The following is a 16,210-nucleotide window of genomic DNA, read 5'->3' as shown; positions in this document are numbered from 1 at the left end:
GTGTGGAATTCAGCCATGGTGATGTCTAGGTATTGCCTGGTAGACTTTCTATATGGGAAAATCACCCACTGCTGATTGAGCAGGCATGTTTCTTGCAGTGGCTCTCAATTTCAATGAGAAAGACACCTTCTTGTTTTGACTAGCTACAGTAATGCAATAAGGAATCAAAAGAAAGCAGAAAGTACAGTACATTTGTATTTATTTCTAGGATCCAGTTTTCTGCATACATTGTAACACTTATCGACACTGCAAAAGAAACGTACCTCTGCAAAGTGGTTTGTGCAATTCTACCATGGTTTTGTCATGCTTTTGCTGCAGTTCCTGTGAATTTAGCGTGCTTTTATTGTGCACCACTCTCACGATCTATGAACAGGGTGTAATACACACTCCCTAGAGACACCTTCTGTGGTCCTCCTATGGATCCAGTCCAGTGTAACAGAGCATGGCTAATACCAGTTTGAATCTCAGGAAATCATTGCAACACAAAGAATAACTATACCAAAAGTCATTAAATAAAATGGTATTTCAAGACAATAATCCTTCTATACGGAAATGAAGACAGACTTTCGTCACTTGCTAAGGACACTGGTCCTGAATGTCATATCTCAAACAGACCTTTATCACTGACACTGCTCTTGGCCTGATTTGCATCTCTGAGATGGAGAATATGAAATATTCAGGAAATCAGGGAATACATATAGAGAAAAGTAGTCAAACTTAACGACACTGACATAAAGAAGACAATTCAGTTAAAAGCAGTAGCACAGCTGTTTTGAGGAGTTAAAGATAGCAATACAGCTTATGAAAGAAACATTATTTAGGACATTTAAAATTGCCAATTTTGAGTATTTTGCAAAAAAACTTCATCCAGATTTTTTTGTTGTGCAATTTTATTTTAGCAAGTAGAATTCGAAGCTTTGAGGTCATCACACGTTGAACAACGGTCAAGACTGACCACCAGCCATTCAGACAACCTTAACAGTGCCCAGTGTGTTTTAAAATTACATCCAAACAAAACATAAGTCCTGTTGAAGAAAGCCAAAAAAAGCCATTAAGTTAAATTGTAAAATGTTCAAAAAGTTTTGTTAGGAAATGTATCAAAATGAGAAAACAGCCCTCATAGTCGCAAAATACAACATAATACCTAGATTACTGTAAGACATTGCTGGTGTTTTGCATTAATGAAATGAGCAAATGTTTAGCAAACACATACAGTATGAGGTGAAGTAAATTCTGCAGCTCAACATTCATAAGCATGGCTGAGCGACAGCCTGAGTTGAAATTATGTAAGGAAAATAACCATCCTTTTTAATATTTCTTTTTCGGCAGAACAAATAGATTTAACGATGTGATTTTAAAGTTCGGAACGCTAAAATGATATATTCCATCTGAATATAGATGCTATTATCTTTCATCTTCCTTTGTGTTCCAGATAAAGACAGCTCTACTTGTTAATAAACCCTAATAGGACCCACAATGATAACACATTTAAGACACAATAGACAAACTGCATAGGAGAGGAAACGGGAACAAAAGATTTTACAGAATACCAAGATTACTTTCTGCCTCCACACCCCTTGAGAATAAAAGATTAGCTGAATGACAGTTTACTTTGATTGTTAGAAAGCCTCTGTGAACTGCGGATCCGAGGATGTATCGCAGATGAATGGAAGTGTAACCAAACTCAAGGAATGACTGCTCCGTAATAACCCAAACTACAATAAAGACCATACGTGCGGTATTTGGTGCTTCTGACTGGATAACTTGGATCACGTTCAAAACGAAGTTTGTCGCTAGACCTTTCGAGGCTAAACAATTTCTTAAGGTTAGTATTGTCAATGTTTCTTTTCAGCCAGTGTCCAAATGTGTAAGAGTTACATTCAATTACATTTTAAAAGATTTGTAAATAAAGCGGAACAGAGGATCGTAAAGTGAAGGTTGCAGATCATGAAATGCGTTCTTGCGTTTTATTTGAACAAATCACAGGACACAAGCGTCTGTGGGTATCGAAATAGTAGAAGATGGGTTTTTAATACCCAAGCTAAGAGGTGATGACATACCGGGCCTTTGTCAAACTGCGCTTGTATCTTCTTTTTTTCCATTCTGGATTTCTACTAAGAGTATGTACTTCTATCTTCATTTACTCTGAATGATTTTAATACACAGCTTATATTTTCTTACAGCTCGAACCATCGCCTTATCTTGACATATACATTATGATGTGTGTGCGTCTCCTCTCAGATACAGTATCCTACCCCATTTCACCAACCAAGGCCCTATCTTAAGTCTGACTGTATGGCATCTTCATTCTAAGCCGGTTTTAATTTCAGTATTACGTGTTTTCAAGAAATGTGTTACACAACACCAAATATTCGTTTCGCATCTTCCCAACAATTACTTATGATGCATGAGACACGCTTCTTTACTGCTCCGGTCTATGAACAGCAGTAAAAAATGAAATTAAAGGCCGCACCAGGCGGCAAGGTCGATTTCTGAATTGTCGTAATGGACTTGCTTTTCACGTCTGTGTGCAAAGCTGATTAGAGCTGAGAGGTGACAAATCTGTCTGCTGCGAGTCTTTCAGAACGACGACAGATTATACCGGTAATTAGACCAGGATGGTATTTGGAGTAATGCTTTTAATAAGCAATAACCAAACGCTTTAGGGGTGATTTGAAAAACGCGTTTACTTTAACTTGCATTTTAGGGTGTACTAAACTTTATCCACGTTCAATAATTGATTTTGTGCAAATATTAATGAACACCTGAGGCTCATCATTGTCATGCAGTAGCTGGGTTCTGCGAGCAGAGGGCGCTATTCCACCTTGTTCTCTTACGGGTCTTCTAGTACTTAAGTATCGAGATTCATGGTCTTGTTTAGCAGACTGCATCATTTATAAGTAAATATTAGGTAATTTCGTTATGGACTTATACATAATACATTTCTATTATGCACAATTCTAGCTTAAGAAGCATTTGATAATTACAGGATGTAAGATACGGACAAAGGTTTAACGTCTAGAAGAATTGCATTAAGATCTACTGTGTTTCTTAAATCAAGAGATGATTTAGAGTTAGACAATTAAATCTTACAACCACATTCTTTATTACGTCTTAGTGTGCTATATCTAGGCCAATATGATGTATGTGTACCACAAGAGAAATCAAATAGGATGTCATTAAAATGAAATAACTCATGCTTATTTTTCTTCCCTTGCAGAATGAGAGTGAATTTACATTGAAAATATCGTCACTCATCGCGCACCTATAGTAATGACGTCGGCAGCCTCTGGCTTCTGTTGCACATAATGAGTTTTTTTTTAAGTGCCGGACGCTTCGGCGCTGTTTACTCGCACTAGGACCCGGAGGCAGCGCGGAGCACCCGATCCTTAGAGCCGGCATGAAGGACAGGAGGCTGGTCTGAGCGCTGGGTCTTGCAGCTCGCTGTTAGTAGGGGCTGAGCTGCCGGCGGTGATGCACGCTAGGTGTGTTGGTCTTGTGATATTAGCCACAGAACTTGAAAACCGGCTGGGGACGAAAGGCGCAGCTTATTCCTGACAACTTAAACATCTCCAAATTTTCAGTGCATGCCTTGCCTTATGATAAGCGTTCCGCGAGGAGGAATTATAGATTGCGTTCAAAAAAAGTTTTAAAGAAGTAATTGTGCGTGCTCCCTCTGTACTGTCTCCTGAAAACTTTTTTTTTTAAATCCTGTATGCGTTTTAAATTGAAGTAGCCCCCCCCCCCCCCCCCCGCACCCTGGCCAAACCAATGTAATTGATTTTTCGCCCGGATATCATGAAGCAAACTGCCCCCGTTGCGGCGATGTCGGTGTCCAAGGAGTGTCTGCTGGCGAGGGACAGGCTGGACAGTGAAACGCGATGCCGGGAGCGGGTGGACGGGGAGCTGGATCGCTGGCGCACCCGGGAGCGGCTGGAGGCGACGCTGGCGGGGCTGGGAGAGCTGGAGTACCTGCGGCAGAGGCAGGAGCTGCTGGTCAGGAGCGTGTTGACGCGCCAGGAGAGCGCTGCTTTCGCCGGGGAGGCGACCGCGAGCGGAGCCGCGGAGGACGCCTTCTTGAACTCGGAGGAAAAGCTACTGGAAGAAAATATTTTATTACTAAGAAAGCAGCTGGTAGGTAGCGAAATAGTAACCCGTAACCCGTTTGACACGCGTCATTTGTGTATCTGTTTTTTTAAATTATTTTAAAAGCCGATTTTTCTTTATGACACGCGAAGTAGAAGTTGAGACTGTTTGGATGCGGTTAATTTTTGCCCCCACGACAGTACGTCGCTATGAGCTGTAGTTCTTGTTTCCAGGTGTCCTGCAACGCAACGTGTGTTTTATTAAAAGAAGGCTGTTTCATTTGAAGTTCTTAGACGGCTTAAACGGGCGTCCTCTCTTTAGCGGATCGTGATGACTTTGCGTACTCTTCTCCTAAAGCAACACCCGTTTTCACCGGGAAGCTCCCGGGTCTGATTACAGATATGTGCTTTGGAATAAAAACGCGTAGCGGCGTGAATTCGATTGAGAAAAGGCACCTTAAGAATATGAAAGCAGCATCTAGTTGATCAATATTCTTAATCGTGAACGTCTTCAATTACGCCGGAGATGGGATTGTGATTTATACATCGTTGAAAACAAATGAAGAATTTGGTCCTTAACCTCCACCTAATGATATTAAATGCAACCTCTTTCTGTAGGCTGTAATTTAGTACAGGGAGTACCGTCTTTATTTTATAGTTGAAAAGATTTACAGCAAAGGAGAGCCTGCTGAAACTAATTTTCCACTGGCAAAAGCTGTAACGCTGCACAGTCAAATACCTGCCAAGCCTCAGACTAATGTCGTTTTGGCTTTACATCTAGTGCTTAGGGAGCAAATAATGCGGGCCAGCTCTGTGCATTTGTTCGGCATCGGGAATGGGAGAATTGATAGTGAAAAACAAGCCATCGATTAGAATGGAACGAAGGCTATTTGAATTGAACTTCCTGGAGGGCGAAATAAATCCGTGAAAATCTCATCGCGGACGGCGAGGGGTCTAGTTGCCACTACGAAACTTGCCGATGAGTTACAATGGCCGGGGTGATTGAAATTAACTTTTTACAAGCAGATCCCCAACCCCCTGCCGAGCTCCAAGGGATTAAATCTCATTAAGCGATCGAAGCGTCCCCGGCATTAAATGTAGTTGGCACAAAATTCTGCAGCAGATTTAAAAGCCCGAGGTGCGAAAATGCAGCATTTCGCGTGGCATTGCATTTATACTCATTATGAATTGAACGTTGTATTAATGAGATAAAAAATCAAGGTTTAATATTCTTCTATCAAGCTGTTCTATTGCATTCAGATGTCGGGGATTATACTAAGCAAATGAAGATTAATTTATATGACAGATCTAGCGTTTCGCCGAAAGATACTGATGTCATATGGTAATAAATCACACTAGGGGCGATTGGTTTGTCTCACCATAAAATCTGCTTCCACCTTGGGAATTCTGGTTTACATTCAAGGTCGTTTCAAAACCCGCAGGGCTCCTTAGTCAGAGAGCGCACTTTGAAGAAAAATATACGTGTCTGTTGTTCATTTATTTCTGTTGGCCAGGTATACAGCCATCAGTGTGCAGAAATTGATTATAAAGGCGATTGCAGCAGTGTGGAACAGCGGATAGGTTTCTGGAGTCGTAGCTGTGAAGTTTGTGGTCCAAGGGGTTCAAATACCAGCTGGAATACTATTGTACCCTTGAGTGAGTCACCTCAATAAAATGCCCCGCTGTATACTGTAAATGGATACAACTCTGTGTGGGTTATCAGTAAAGCATTCACTCACGAGAGAAGTTATTTAATTCTCTTCAAATCTATTTACGAATAACTCCCTTTTTGTGTAGAGGATCCTCTTTTCGAATAAAAAAAACGATTTCTAGTCCTTTGGTTTTGTAACGAACAAAAAAAAGGCAATAAAATTATTTGATGATGCATGGACACCTTGTCACAGATTTGATCTCGGAATCGCGGATTTTTTTTATTAAAAAGGGTGCCGAATGGCTTTGCGGAATTGTCCTTTCTATAAAGTCGTGATTTAGACGCTTCTAGCGTGCTCTTAACAGAGCACACATTAATCACATCGAGCTCCTGTCAAGAGCCCGTTTCACGAGCTGGGACGTCGCTCCGAGAAGCGACAGCAGCCTTTCACAGCGCTGAATGAGTGAGTGTTGTATTATGGAGGTTATGCACAAATGCTCGTTAAAATGCTAGGCACAAATCTGAAATGACCAGTGATTCTAAATGTCAGTTGTGATTTATAATGTCATGGCGGTGGGCGTGAATGGTTACATTTTAGCCCTGCCTCTCCTTGGCCCAATAGGAGAGATGAAAATAAAGGATTGTGGGTGTTATCCGAAACCCCAACTTTAATGACCTAAGCCGTACAGTGTTCTCAGTTTTCAGAACAACGCTTCATTCCAAATCCGAAAGGGGTGTGGGGTGGCAATGTTTTTGAATTCTTACAATTGTTGTAGGTTACTTAATTGAACACATAATTGTGGAGCATTAATCCCTTTATGGGGAAGGAAAGGTGTTCACCGACTTGCCAACATGAGATTCTTGAGACATCTGTCAAATGATGGCTTCAAGGGGTCAAACTGAATGATGCTCCAAAACACGTTAAAAGGTGCCTTTTTATTAGTTGGGTGGCTGAATGCATGGGCAGAGACTCGTGGCGTGGCACAGTTCCATCGTAATACAGTATATTGACAAGATGAGAGATGCAGCACTTCTGTGTGATAGGAGTTTCAAGTCAGGAATGTAAAACAATGTGGACTCCCTGGTTGCCCAACTACTAGTACAGTGTGTAATAGATTTATCCCCCCAGAACAAATAAATGCAAATCGCTTTCATGCATTAATACTTAGTGTTTATGCCAGTATTTTAAGAAAAGTAATTCTTCTGAAGTTCTTAGCAAACAGATTTTTTTTGCCATGCTGATTTCATGAGCTAGAACATAGAATATTAAATGCAATTTGCACAGGAAAGACATTTTAATATTTTTTTTGTAATATGTGTTTAGTTTTCACAGTAAGAAATCTTTTTTTTTTGGTAGTGTACTTGCTAAGGCATTCAATTTGAATGAAATATTCTGGTAATGCAGCTTTTCAGTTTTTAGGTTTCTCGCACATAACTAAGTGATAGATTTTCAAATGCATTTCCAAGCAGCTGGACTTCTTATACAAAGTTTTTTTTTTTCCAGAGGCTCACAGCTAAAATTAGATGACTGAGTATTAGGGATTCCAATAACATTTCTTCTTAATTGATTGCAGATTTTTCTGTTGGCAGGCTTTTTGAGCTCTGGCTTGTGCAGTATGTTTAAGGTGCAGAGAGCGGTTTGAGGATGTGCTGTTGCCAGGCAGGCATTGGGAAATGACAGCGCAGTTCTCTTGGTCTTGCAGAACTGCCTGCGGAGGAGAGACGCTGGCCTGATCAGTCAGCTGCAGGAGCTGGACCGCCAGATCAGCGATCTCCGGCTGGACTCGGAGAAAGTGTCCATTGACCACCTGGAAACGGACAGCCGGCCCAGCTCAGGTGAGCCCTCCAGACCCATTTTAAAACCAGAATTTTTTTTTGAAGACAAATATGCAAGCATATCTATTCAAGGACACCTATGTTGCCTATTGAAATTAAGGCAGGCTTCTGTACTGTCTTGTCTTTTGGCCCTGTGGTGTAAAATATTTATCTTTTCACTTAAACCTGCAATAAAGCCTGATGTGGCTTTTTTTTTTGGCTGTGAGGGTTGTGATCTTATCGGTTTTCTGATTCTCCATTACTTATATGTCATTAACTGATCTGAAAATGCTGCTTCCTCTTTACACAGTAAAGCAAAGGAGTTTGCACGACCAAAGATCTTTTGGTCTATTATTCTGGGTTCCAGTATAATCTTAACATTAAATTGAGTTATTTGATTATAATTCAAAATTTAATACATGGTTAAAGTTATCATGTAAATTTATTGTGGCTTGGTGACTAATGGATTTTAGATGCACTTCTAATACTTAATTTGTCTTGCAGCAGTTGCCTGGAATTTGAGTGTCTTGAAACCAGTAATAGTTATCATAGTTTTGGAGAAGGTTTTGGCCCCTGGCTGTTCATTCTTGCTCACAGTGATTTACTGTACCAGTTCACAATGCGATTTGTATAGTGTTACTTTGGGTGCTGTAGTCGGTGCAGAAATTGTTGACCATTTCTAAACAATCAGTGGTAGGAGCTTTTGCCCTGCGCCTAGCAGAAGCCAGTCAGTGATGGATTTTTCTCATCTTGAACAAACAGTGATATAGGATGTGCTTTAGAAAGGCATTAGCTCTGAACGTTAAAAGTTTAATTTTGTCTTTGAAAGATGTTAAGAGATAAGAGGCAGCATCACAGAATTGGAAATTTGTTTATTTAGAAAACCAGAAAAACACCTCTCCATATCTGCCAAAGCTGGTTTTAAGATGTCAATGGTCTCTTAAATCACCCGTAGGTCAGTGACTCCTTTCATTAAGAAAACAAACTTAATTAAACAAATTTGAGAGATGTCATCTTATCAGAAGGAGATAGTAAACACTATTTTGGTGTTAACAAATGCTGAATGATGACCATTTTCCTATGAAATGTCAGCTTTTATTTACCTAATCTGTTTCAATGTAGTTTATCTCATGCAGTGCAGAGATGAAGGCATTTTAGGTGGTGTCCCTGAGTCTAGCATGAAATCTTATTCCTTTTTAATCTTAATGTGCAATGTACTGATGCAGAAGGTAACTGTAAACTGCAAATGCACTTAAACTTTTTTGTCTTGAGATATAAGTGTGGAAATCTACTGTGACTTTAAAAATGTTTCCTTTTTTGGTAACCTGCATTTTTTACAAGGCTTAGTCTCTTTTTGTCTTAATCTGCAAGTATATCTTGGAGGACACTGGTGACATACAGTCAACACAATTCTGTTTTTGTATTTAAAAGATTATCCTGATGTGCCACAATATAGGATCTTATGATTTGAGACAAGAGCCTATTCAAAATAAGAAAAGCATTCCAGTAGCAGTGCACAAAAAAATCTAAATGCATTCTAGTTCCATATTTTTCCCATAGGCACACAGTGTAAGCTTCTTATTTAAAACTGAGTTTCTTTTACAACTCAGTCTGTCTTGTTGTAAATTCTTAAATGACAGCCTCCACCCCTTAAGGTGTAAAATCTGTGCATAAACCTTCCTCCCATCTCATCCTAGGGTTTTATGAGCTGAGTGATGGGACTTCGGGGTCCCTTTCCAACTCCTCCAACTCCGTTTTCAGCGAGTGTTTATCCAGTTGTCGCTCGAGCAGCTGCTTCTGCAACCCTCTGGATACGTCGCTGGGTGCTGCAGATGGGCAGCCCAAGCCCGCAGGTGAGCTCCGACCGAGGAGGTTTCTGTGGGAGAGATCTGTGTGTGGCAGGAGGGGGTGGTGGGAGCACTGTACACCCGGGGGTTTTGTGTGGTCTGTGTGCAGCAGTGACCCCCCCCACACCCCCCAGTTCCTGTCTCTGCAGAGGAGCTATGAGCTTTCACTTACTTACTGGTTCTGATGGTGTTTTGCACTCATTAAAACTCCCACTAGCCCCTTACTTATTGAACAGTGGAGAAAGAACAGAATAGGTACAGGTCTCACTAAGGTGTTTTTCACACAGTGAAAAGGAGGTTGCTGTAAACAGTGGATTCAGAAATGTCTGGCACCATCTGAATTTACTGAAACTTTTAAAAATGATTTTTTAACATAATGCAGCTGGGGGAGAGTTTGGTAACAGCAGGAGGTTTATTCTGAGCAGAAAATGTTGAATTAGAGCCTCTACAACATCCATCTCAGGAAGTTATCCCTACTTTCAATGAATTTGTTTTACATTAATTGCAAGTGCAATTAAATGTGTTTGGTTAGATGTGGAATAGATTTGCATTATTTCAGAATGCTGGTATTTCACCTAGAAAAAGTCAATTACATCTAGAAAAAAGATCAGTGCTTTCATTTCTGCTACCAACTATCCCTGAGTACTGTATGTTCTAAATTGAGAATCTTACACAATTAACTTAGTTTACAAATGAGAGGTTTTGGCTCAGCATGCTGTCTGTAAACCTATTTCCCATCTGATTCCTGAAATGATGCACGAAATTCTCTACATTTCAAAACCTTTTATGAGCAACTTAATTTACCACAGATTGTAGAGAAGGTTTTCTATTGACATCATCTTCAGATTAGACTCCTTACTGTTTTTTTTTCTGCTGGTACCTGAAAAGGAATAACTGGTTTAATACCATTTTAAGCCATTTTAAATTATGAACTGAATTATGAATTGCTTTCTAAGTAGGATTCTTTCAGTCTCTGAAAGTGTTCACAATTGTTCTGTAAAAAGTGTTCGCTGAAGATATTAACATGTATTTCCCTCTCCATTGTTGGTGACCTTTGCATAAGGCTATAAAGGAAAAGCCATTTAGCATTTATCTGAAGAAAATTTTAAGCCCTCATTTTGAATATCAGTCTGAGCTTACTATAATGATGAAAATAATAGGCTTATGCGTGAAGAAAGATGAAGCTATTGACAAGCTATTAATCTTCATGTGGGGTGTTCACAGGAGCTTAGACATGGAAGATTGCAGAGGGCATAAAGGCACCACAACATGCCAAAATAAGCATTAAATAGATGGATGACTAAGTCATTGTACAATTAATTTCCAGTTATCTGACAGTTTTTGAAAACATTAGATGAGCAGAAGCAATGATGATGTGTTTATAGGATGTGTGAACTTTTTTGTTTGTAATTCGTTCATTGGCTTTACGGGTGTTTTCTATTTAGAAGTCCACCTGCATTTTTGTAAATTTTAACTCGGAGAAAATTATTATGCAGTCGTCAGCCGGAACCGGGGAGCTCAGCATATTAAATAATATGGTGTATGAAATGGTATATTTCCAGTGCGTGAAATTTTAAAAGGAGCAATTCAAACCTGCAAATGACTGATGTGAAATGCTATTCACTGATCTTTTTGTGCACACAACCTTCAGGTGACGTAGGCAGTTCTCACACCTAATAATTCTGATTTATACCTTGTTCTAGATGACCTTGTGGGCTGTGCTGACTGCGAAGGGCAGTGTGAAGACCAGAGCTCTGGGTTGGTCAGAAGATCCTTTTCAGCTCCTTACTCTCCTTCCGTTGATGGGACACCCGACGGTCAATCCAAGTACCAGTGTGACTTGGTCGCCAGAAATGGAAGTGACGTCTACCGGTACCCCAGTCCACTGCACGCGGTGGCTGTGCAAAGCCCCATGTTCTTTCAGTCCCTTGTCGGCCATTTCAAAGAGGACGGAATCCAGTTTAAAGCCAACGAACCTTCTAACGAGTTTCTGAAACCTGAGCAGGCTCCAGAGCCTCACAACGCCTCCTGGCCAGCGTCGTACCAACCTTCAAACAAGAGATTAGATCATTACATCTTGGGGCTGCTGCAGAGGAGGGCCCAGCCAGTACGAACCAATAAGCCAAGGACAAGTATAAACACAGACCCCGCAAAGAGCATTTTAAGACAAGGTAGCATTTGTGTTCGACAGACTGTTGGTGCTGCACAGGGAAAAACTCCTGACCTTAAGGCCAGCAGGCAGGCATGTTTACATTCCAGTGCAACAAGCAGTGCTGATGTCAGTGCAGCGTCTCCCATGAAGCAGTGGCCGGCGGAAGCTAAGATTGATCAGCTGGAAAATGGAAAGAGTCTGGTCCCTAGTGCCTACCATCAACACAGCGAACACTTGTCAAACACTATTGAATTTCACACTAATAGTCTCTCCAAAAAGAATACTTCTGTGGCTAATAAGGGGCTTCCTCTGAGCACTGTGACCAAAGACTGCCAGGAGATGGGTGCCCCTCACTCCACTTCCTCCCCGAAAGACAGTGGCAATCGATATCTACCCATGCCAGATGACCGCAAGGGCTCCCAGTCTCCGAGACAAAGCCTGAAGTCTCCTCCAGCTGTTCCTCTGCCTCTGGAGAAGAGGCCTCCCCTGGAGCTGAGAAGCCTGGGGTCTTCCTCTCAGAGTCAGGATGAAGGAGGGCGGCTGGTCAGTGCTCAGTATATCCCTGCCCAGAGACAGGCTGGGAAGCTCCGGAAAGGGGGCAGGAATGTAAAAATCGTGAAAGTGAAGGGCGCCGGGCTGAAGTCGAGGGCAAACATTGAGCCCATTCCAGAGGTCAGCCAGGAGAAGCCAAGGGTTGTGGCTAAAAAATGCCGTTTCCCTGATGACATTCCAAGCCTGCACAAGGCTTCCAAGAAGAGCTCCTCTAAAACAAAAAGGGTGGGGAGCTCCCATTTGGACAGCAGTCTTGCAGGCAGATATCCAGTGTCCACAGGCAAATCTGCAGCCCCCAGACACCACGGGCATGGGAGAGAGGTGATACTGACCAAACCGAAATACAAGCGCGCTGACTACCGCAGGTACAAAACCATAACTGAGGTTCCCTATGAAGAAGCAATGAGGAAAGCAAGGAGGAGACAGAAAAGGGAAGTTCTGGGCCAGGTCTCAGCTGTATATTTGCCTCCCACAGTGCAGTACGCAAGCCCTTATTCGTACGTTGGCAGCGATTCTGAATATTCAGCAGAATGCGCTTCGCTGTTCCACTCCACTGTGTTGGACACCAGTGAAGATGAGCAGAGCAACTACACCACTAACTGCTTTGGGGACAGTGAGTCTAGTCTGAGTGAGGTGGACTTCGTGGGTGAGAGCACCACTTCCAGTGACTCTGATGAAAGCGGGGGGCTGGTCTGGCCGCAGTTCGGACAGTCCATCGGGCCCGTCGTCCCCTCCGAGGTCACCTCGGCGCAGGCCAAGGCCTTTGTGAAGATCAAGGCGTCCCACAATCTGAAGAAGAAAATTCTGCGGTTCCGTTCGGGTTCCCTAAAACTGATGACAACTGTGTGAAACGTGCAGATCAGTCTTGGCAGTGGAATATCCAGTGCAACTGGCCTGTTTTCACCCACAAAGTGCCTAGGCTGTCATTTCTGTGCCTGCACCTGAGGATGCTCAGCCGAAACTTAATCGGGTGCAAAAATTATCCAGCTGCTTCCCGTAAACCTGCACTTTCTAAACCAATCATGGAAAATGGGACACTGCTAAGAAACCGTTAGATTTGTATAGCCTCCTCACCTGTTTATGTAGCCCATTTTTATATTTATTATTGAAGATTTGCAGTAGTGCATTTGCATTTCGTAAATGTAAAACACTGACAACATTTCTTTTCATATTAAAAGATATTTATAACTTAATATATTTGGATAGTCTTCATTGAAGTGGAAGGTATTTGGTGTTCAGGCCCATCATTAATTAGAGGAGTGGAAGCTTAGCTCTGGATACAGTCTTGTTTAGGGGCAGCTTCACGTTAACTGCGATAACATGGTGCTTTTGTTGTATGTACTTAGTGGTACTATATGCATGGTTAACTGCTTTACTGTTCTGTTGATGCCAAATAGATGTAAATTGCAATTCATTGTATATAGTACATTTTAAGTATATTGTTAATACTGGTGTATTATCTTTTTAAGCTTTAATAAATGTCTGCTTTAAAATGAATTGTATTTCATTGCTTTGTTAGCTGTAGTACAAAGAAGGAAGGCTGTCAACAGATTGGTAGTAAAACCCTGTATTTTATGTAGTGGTAATAATAAACTTTATTTTATATAGGGCCTTTAAAGGTGGCTTCTCAAAGCGCTTTATAGAATGACAATAATAAATAAAAAGGATACACAAAATGTTTTAAAGAGTAATGTGATAGCTCTTGATATTTCCAGACTTCTTGTACAGAAAACATGGACTCCCATAAAACGCATTGTAGATTTACACCATTGGTAATGCATCGATTATCAGACATAACAGTTCAAATTGTGAAATACTTCTGCTTTTAAAGAGTGGTGCTGCACACCTGTCTTGACATTCCAGGCTTCCCTGATTATTTATATGGCTCTGTCTCCACGCCTGACTGACGCCCCCTTATTTCTATGTTTATTATGCGTTTCTGAAACAGATTGTTAATTCTGCTGTTCGTTCCGAGGGACTGTCAAGACTTGTTAGAACTGTTTTGCTCCGGAGCCCACAAATTTATTACAGTGTCCAAACGCTGCACCAATTGTGTGACCCATAGAACAAAGATGAAGGGAAAGATCTGTCGGTACGTTTGAGAAGCATTAAATTCTTTGGGAAATAATGTCTACACTAAAGTATGCTAGGTCAGTGAACCAACCTTTAGGGGACCATTTTTTATAATTTAATCTGTTTTATAATGTTTACGATCTTATTTTCAAGAAATATAAAGCAGGTCTCATTCTAAGTTGTCTATGCTTTCAAGTTTGCCGATAATTAACTAATTGTCATGGGTCTAATCCTTTAAATAAACAAACCATGACAATTTCTGTAGTCCACCGATAGCGCATAGTAATTTCTAATTAGTCTCCAGTGTCATTGGTTGCCATTGTAATAGACACTGCTGCCACAAACAGTGTAATCCATTTTTAAAACCTCTTAATTTGAGCAACTGTATAAACAGCTGACGTCATTGTAGGGGTAGGAGAAGTTCATTCAGCATCAAAAACATAGTTTATTCTTTATTCTATTAAAATATGTCCTAGTGAAGAGTACTTTATTCTCTTCTTGTAGGGTAAGTTATGGCCTAGTTCCCTACCAACGTTTGCTTATTTCTCTATAGTTTCCTTGAATATCGCCCACCAGGGAGAGGGGAGTGACCCAATTCTCCCCTTATTCCTTCATGGAACTTTCTTTCCCGCTGTGACACAGAGCCATCTTCCAACTCAATCCTCTTTCTGACTCCGGTCCCCAAGAACAAAGGCAGAGGTGTTAAATATAGCGTGTGCAATGAAAACAAGTAAACTGTTGCACTGCTGAAAACAGTGACCATGAGGCTTAATGAAGGCTTACGCCTCCTGGAGTTCATTATCGCCTGCTAACTGCTGTAGCAAAAGACATAATTGCTTCTGAAGTTTGCACATGTATTAGAGAGCTGTGCTCTAATTACGGAATTGTTTTCCTACTCTGTGGCTCTCGGGCTTGCTGGCGGTAGACTTTTTTTTTTATGCACCTGAAATACTCAACGATGTGAAAATTTAAAATCGGTGTGGAGTTTTGCTGGGCCTACGGCATTATGCAAAAAGTAGATGTACCAGGCAGATGTAAGGCAATGAGCTCAAATGGAGCAGAAAACATTTGCACGCATTAGGAACGTTTTTAGTGCAATAGCAAACGGTCTGTTTAAATATTTCTCAGAAAGGGGTTGAAACTGAACTTTTTATGGCAATCGATTTATTTTAAAAACGTGAGCTTTCAGAAACTTGGGGGATACATGGTCAAATGAACTTGATGTGTAGATGTGCTTCGCTGTTTTATCCATTATTCTTTTGGCATTGTTGAACAGCTGTGTGTTAAACAATTGTTTGGAAGTCTGCTTTCCACATCAGCTAATCTCAGTGGCATATTAGGAGAAAATAACATCGCTCTTTACAACCCTGTAAAGGCTCTATTTTGTTTGGAGATGCATTGAGCTTTTCTATTGCTGAAAATATTTTTTTAAATTATTACTGTGTTAATGAGGTGTATTTAACTTAAAAGCAAGTCACATTCAAATTCTGAAAATTTCTTACTGCCTGTTCTGGTGTTATGTGATCACAATCATATTGGCAGCAGTGTGCATTACTGGTTAGGACTCTGGGCTTGTAAGAGAGAGGTTGTGGGTTTAAACCCTACTTGTCAACCCCTGTCTAGACCATGGTGCTTTGCTCAGATTGTCCACGTGGTTAAACAATTGCAAGTGAATTCAGTAAAAACCTCAGCCAATTTCTTATTCAGATAAACGAGTAATAAACCTACGTTGTGTTTGTAAGCTCTACAACTCTAATGATATCAATGTCTGTGGTAGACAGAGTGTGAGCTAAATGACATTGTCTGGCCGTAATTAGACATTGGAATACCAGCGTTGTGGGGGTTTCTTTCCTGTGTGGAAAAGAACAGTCTTATAGTACTCTGGTCACGGAGGTCCAGTCTTGTCATAAAAATTTTTTTTTACTGTGTGGGACTGTGTAGAAGGACACAATATCAGGGTTCTTGCTGTTCCATTTAAACCAGTAGGTTTATTTTAAGTTATTGTGCTGCCTGGGGTGGGTGTCTAGGGGTTACA

General features: G+C 41.0%; 1 protein-coding gene across 1 annotated transcript; it reads left to right on the top strand.

Moving 5' to 3' along the window:
- The first annotated feature begins 3,449 nt into the window (after positions 1-3,449).
- dact1 (dishevelled binding antagonist of beta catenin 1) lies at positions 3,450-13,595 on the top strand. Its single transcript, XM_088926073.1, has 4 exons — positions 3,450-4,134; positions 7,440-7,572; positions 9,249-9,404; positions 11,102-13,595. Exons 1-4 carry the CDS (start codon positions 3,799-3,801, stop codon positions 12,949-12,951), a joined length of 2,475 nt encoding a protein of 824 aa, XP_088782199.1. The 5' UTR covers positions 3,450-3,798; the 3' UTR covers positions 12,952-13,595.
- The last annotated feature ends 2,615 nt before the right edge of the window (positions 13,596-16,210 follow it).

The sequence above is a fragment of the Atractosteus spatula genome, chromosome 9 (assembly GCF_055471065.1).
Source record: "Atractosteus spatula isolate fAtrSpa1 chromosome 9, fAtrSpa1.hap1, whole genome shotgun sequence".
NCBI lineage: Eukaryota > Metazoa > Chordata > Actinopteri > Semionotiformes > Lepisosteidae > Atractosteus > Atractosteus spatula.
This window is presented reverse-complemented; position numbering and strand designations above follow the sequence as displayed.

What these genes read in the sequence shown, in the direction of transcription:
- dact1 (XM_088926073.1), top strand. Translation starts at nt 3,799, where the DNA reads ATGAAGCAAACTGCCCCCGTTGCGGCGATGTCGGTGTCCAAGGAGTGT. An exon ending in GGACAGCCGGCCCAGCTCAG is followed by an intron (nt 7,573 to 9,248) that starts GTGAGCCCTCCA and finishes ATCTCATCCTAG; the next exon opens with GGTTTTATGAGCTGAGTGAT. An exon ending in TGGGCAGCCCAAGCCCGCAG is followed by an intron (nt 9,405 to 11,101) that starts GTGAGCTCCGAC and finishes ACCTTGTTCTAG; the next exon opens with ATGACCTTGTGGGCTGTGCT.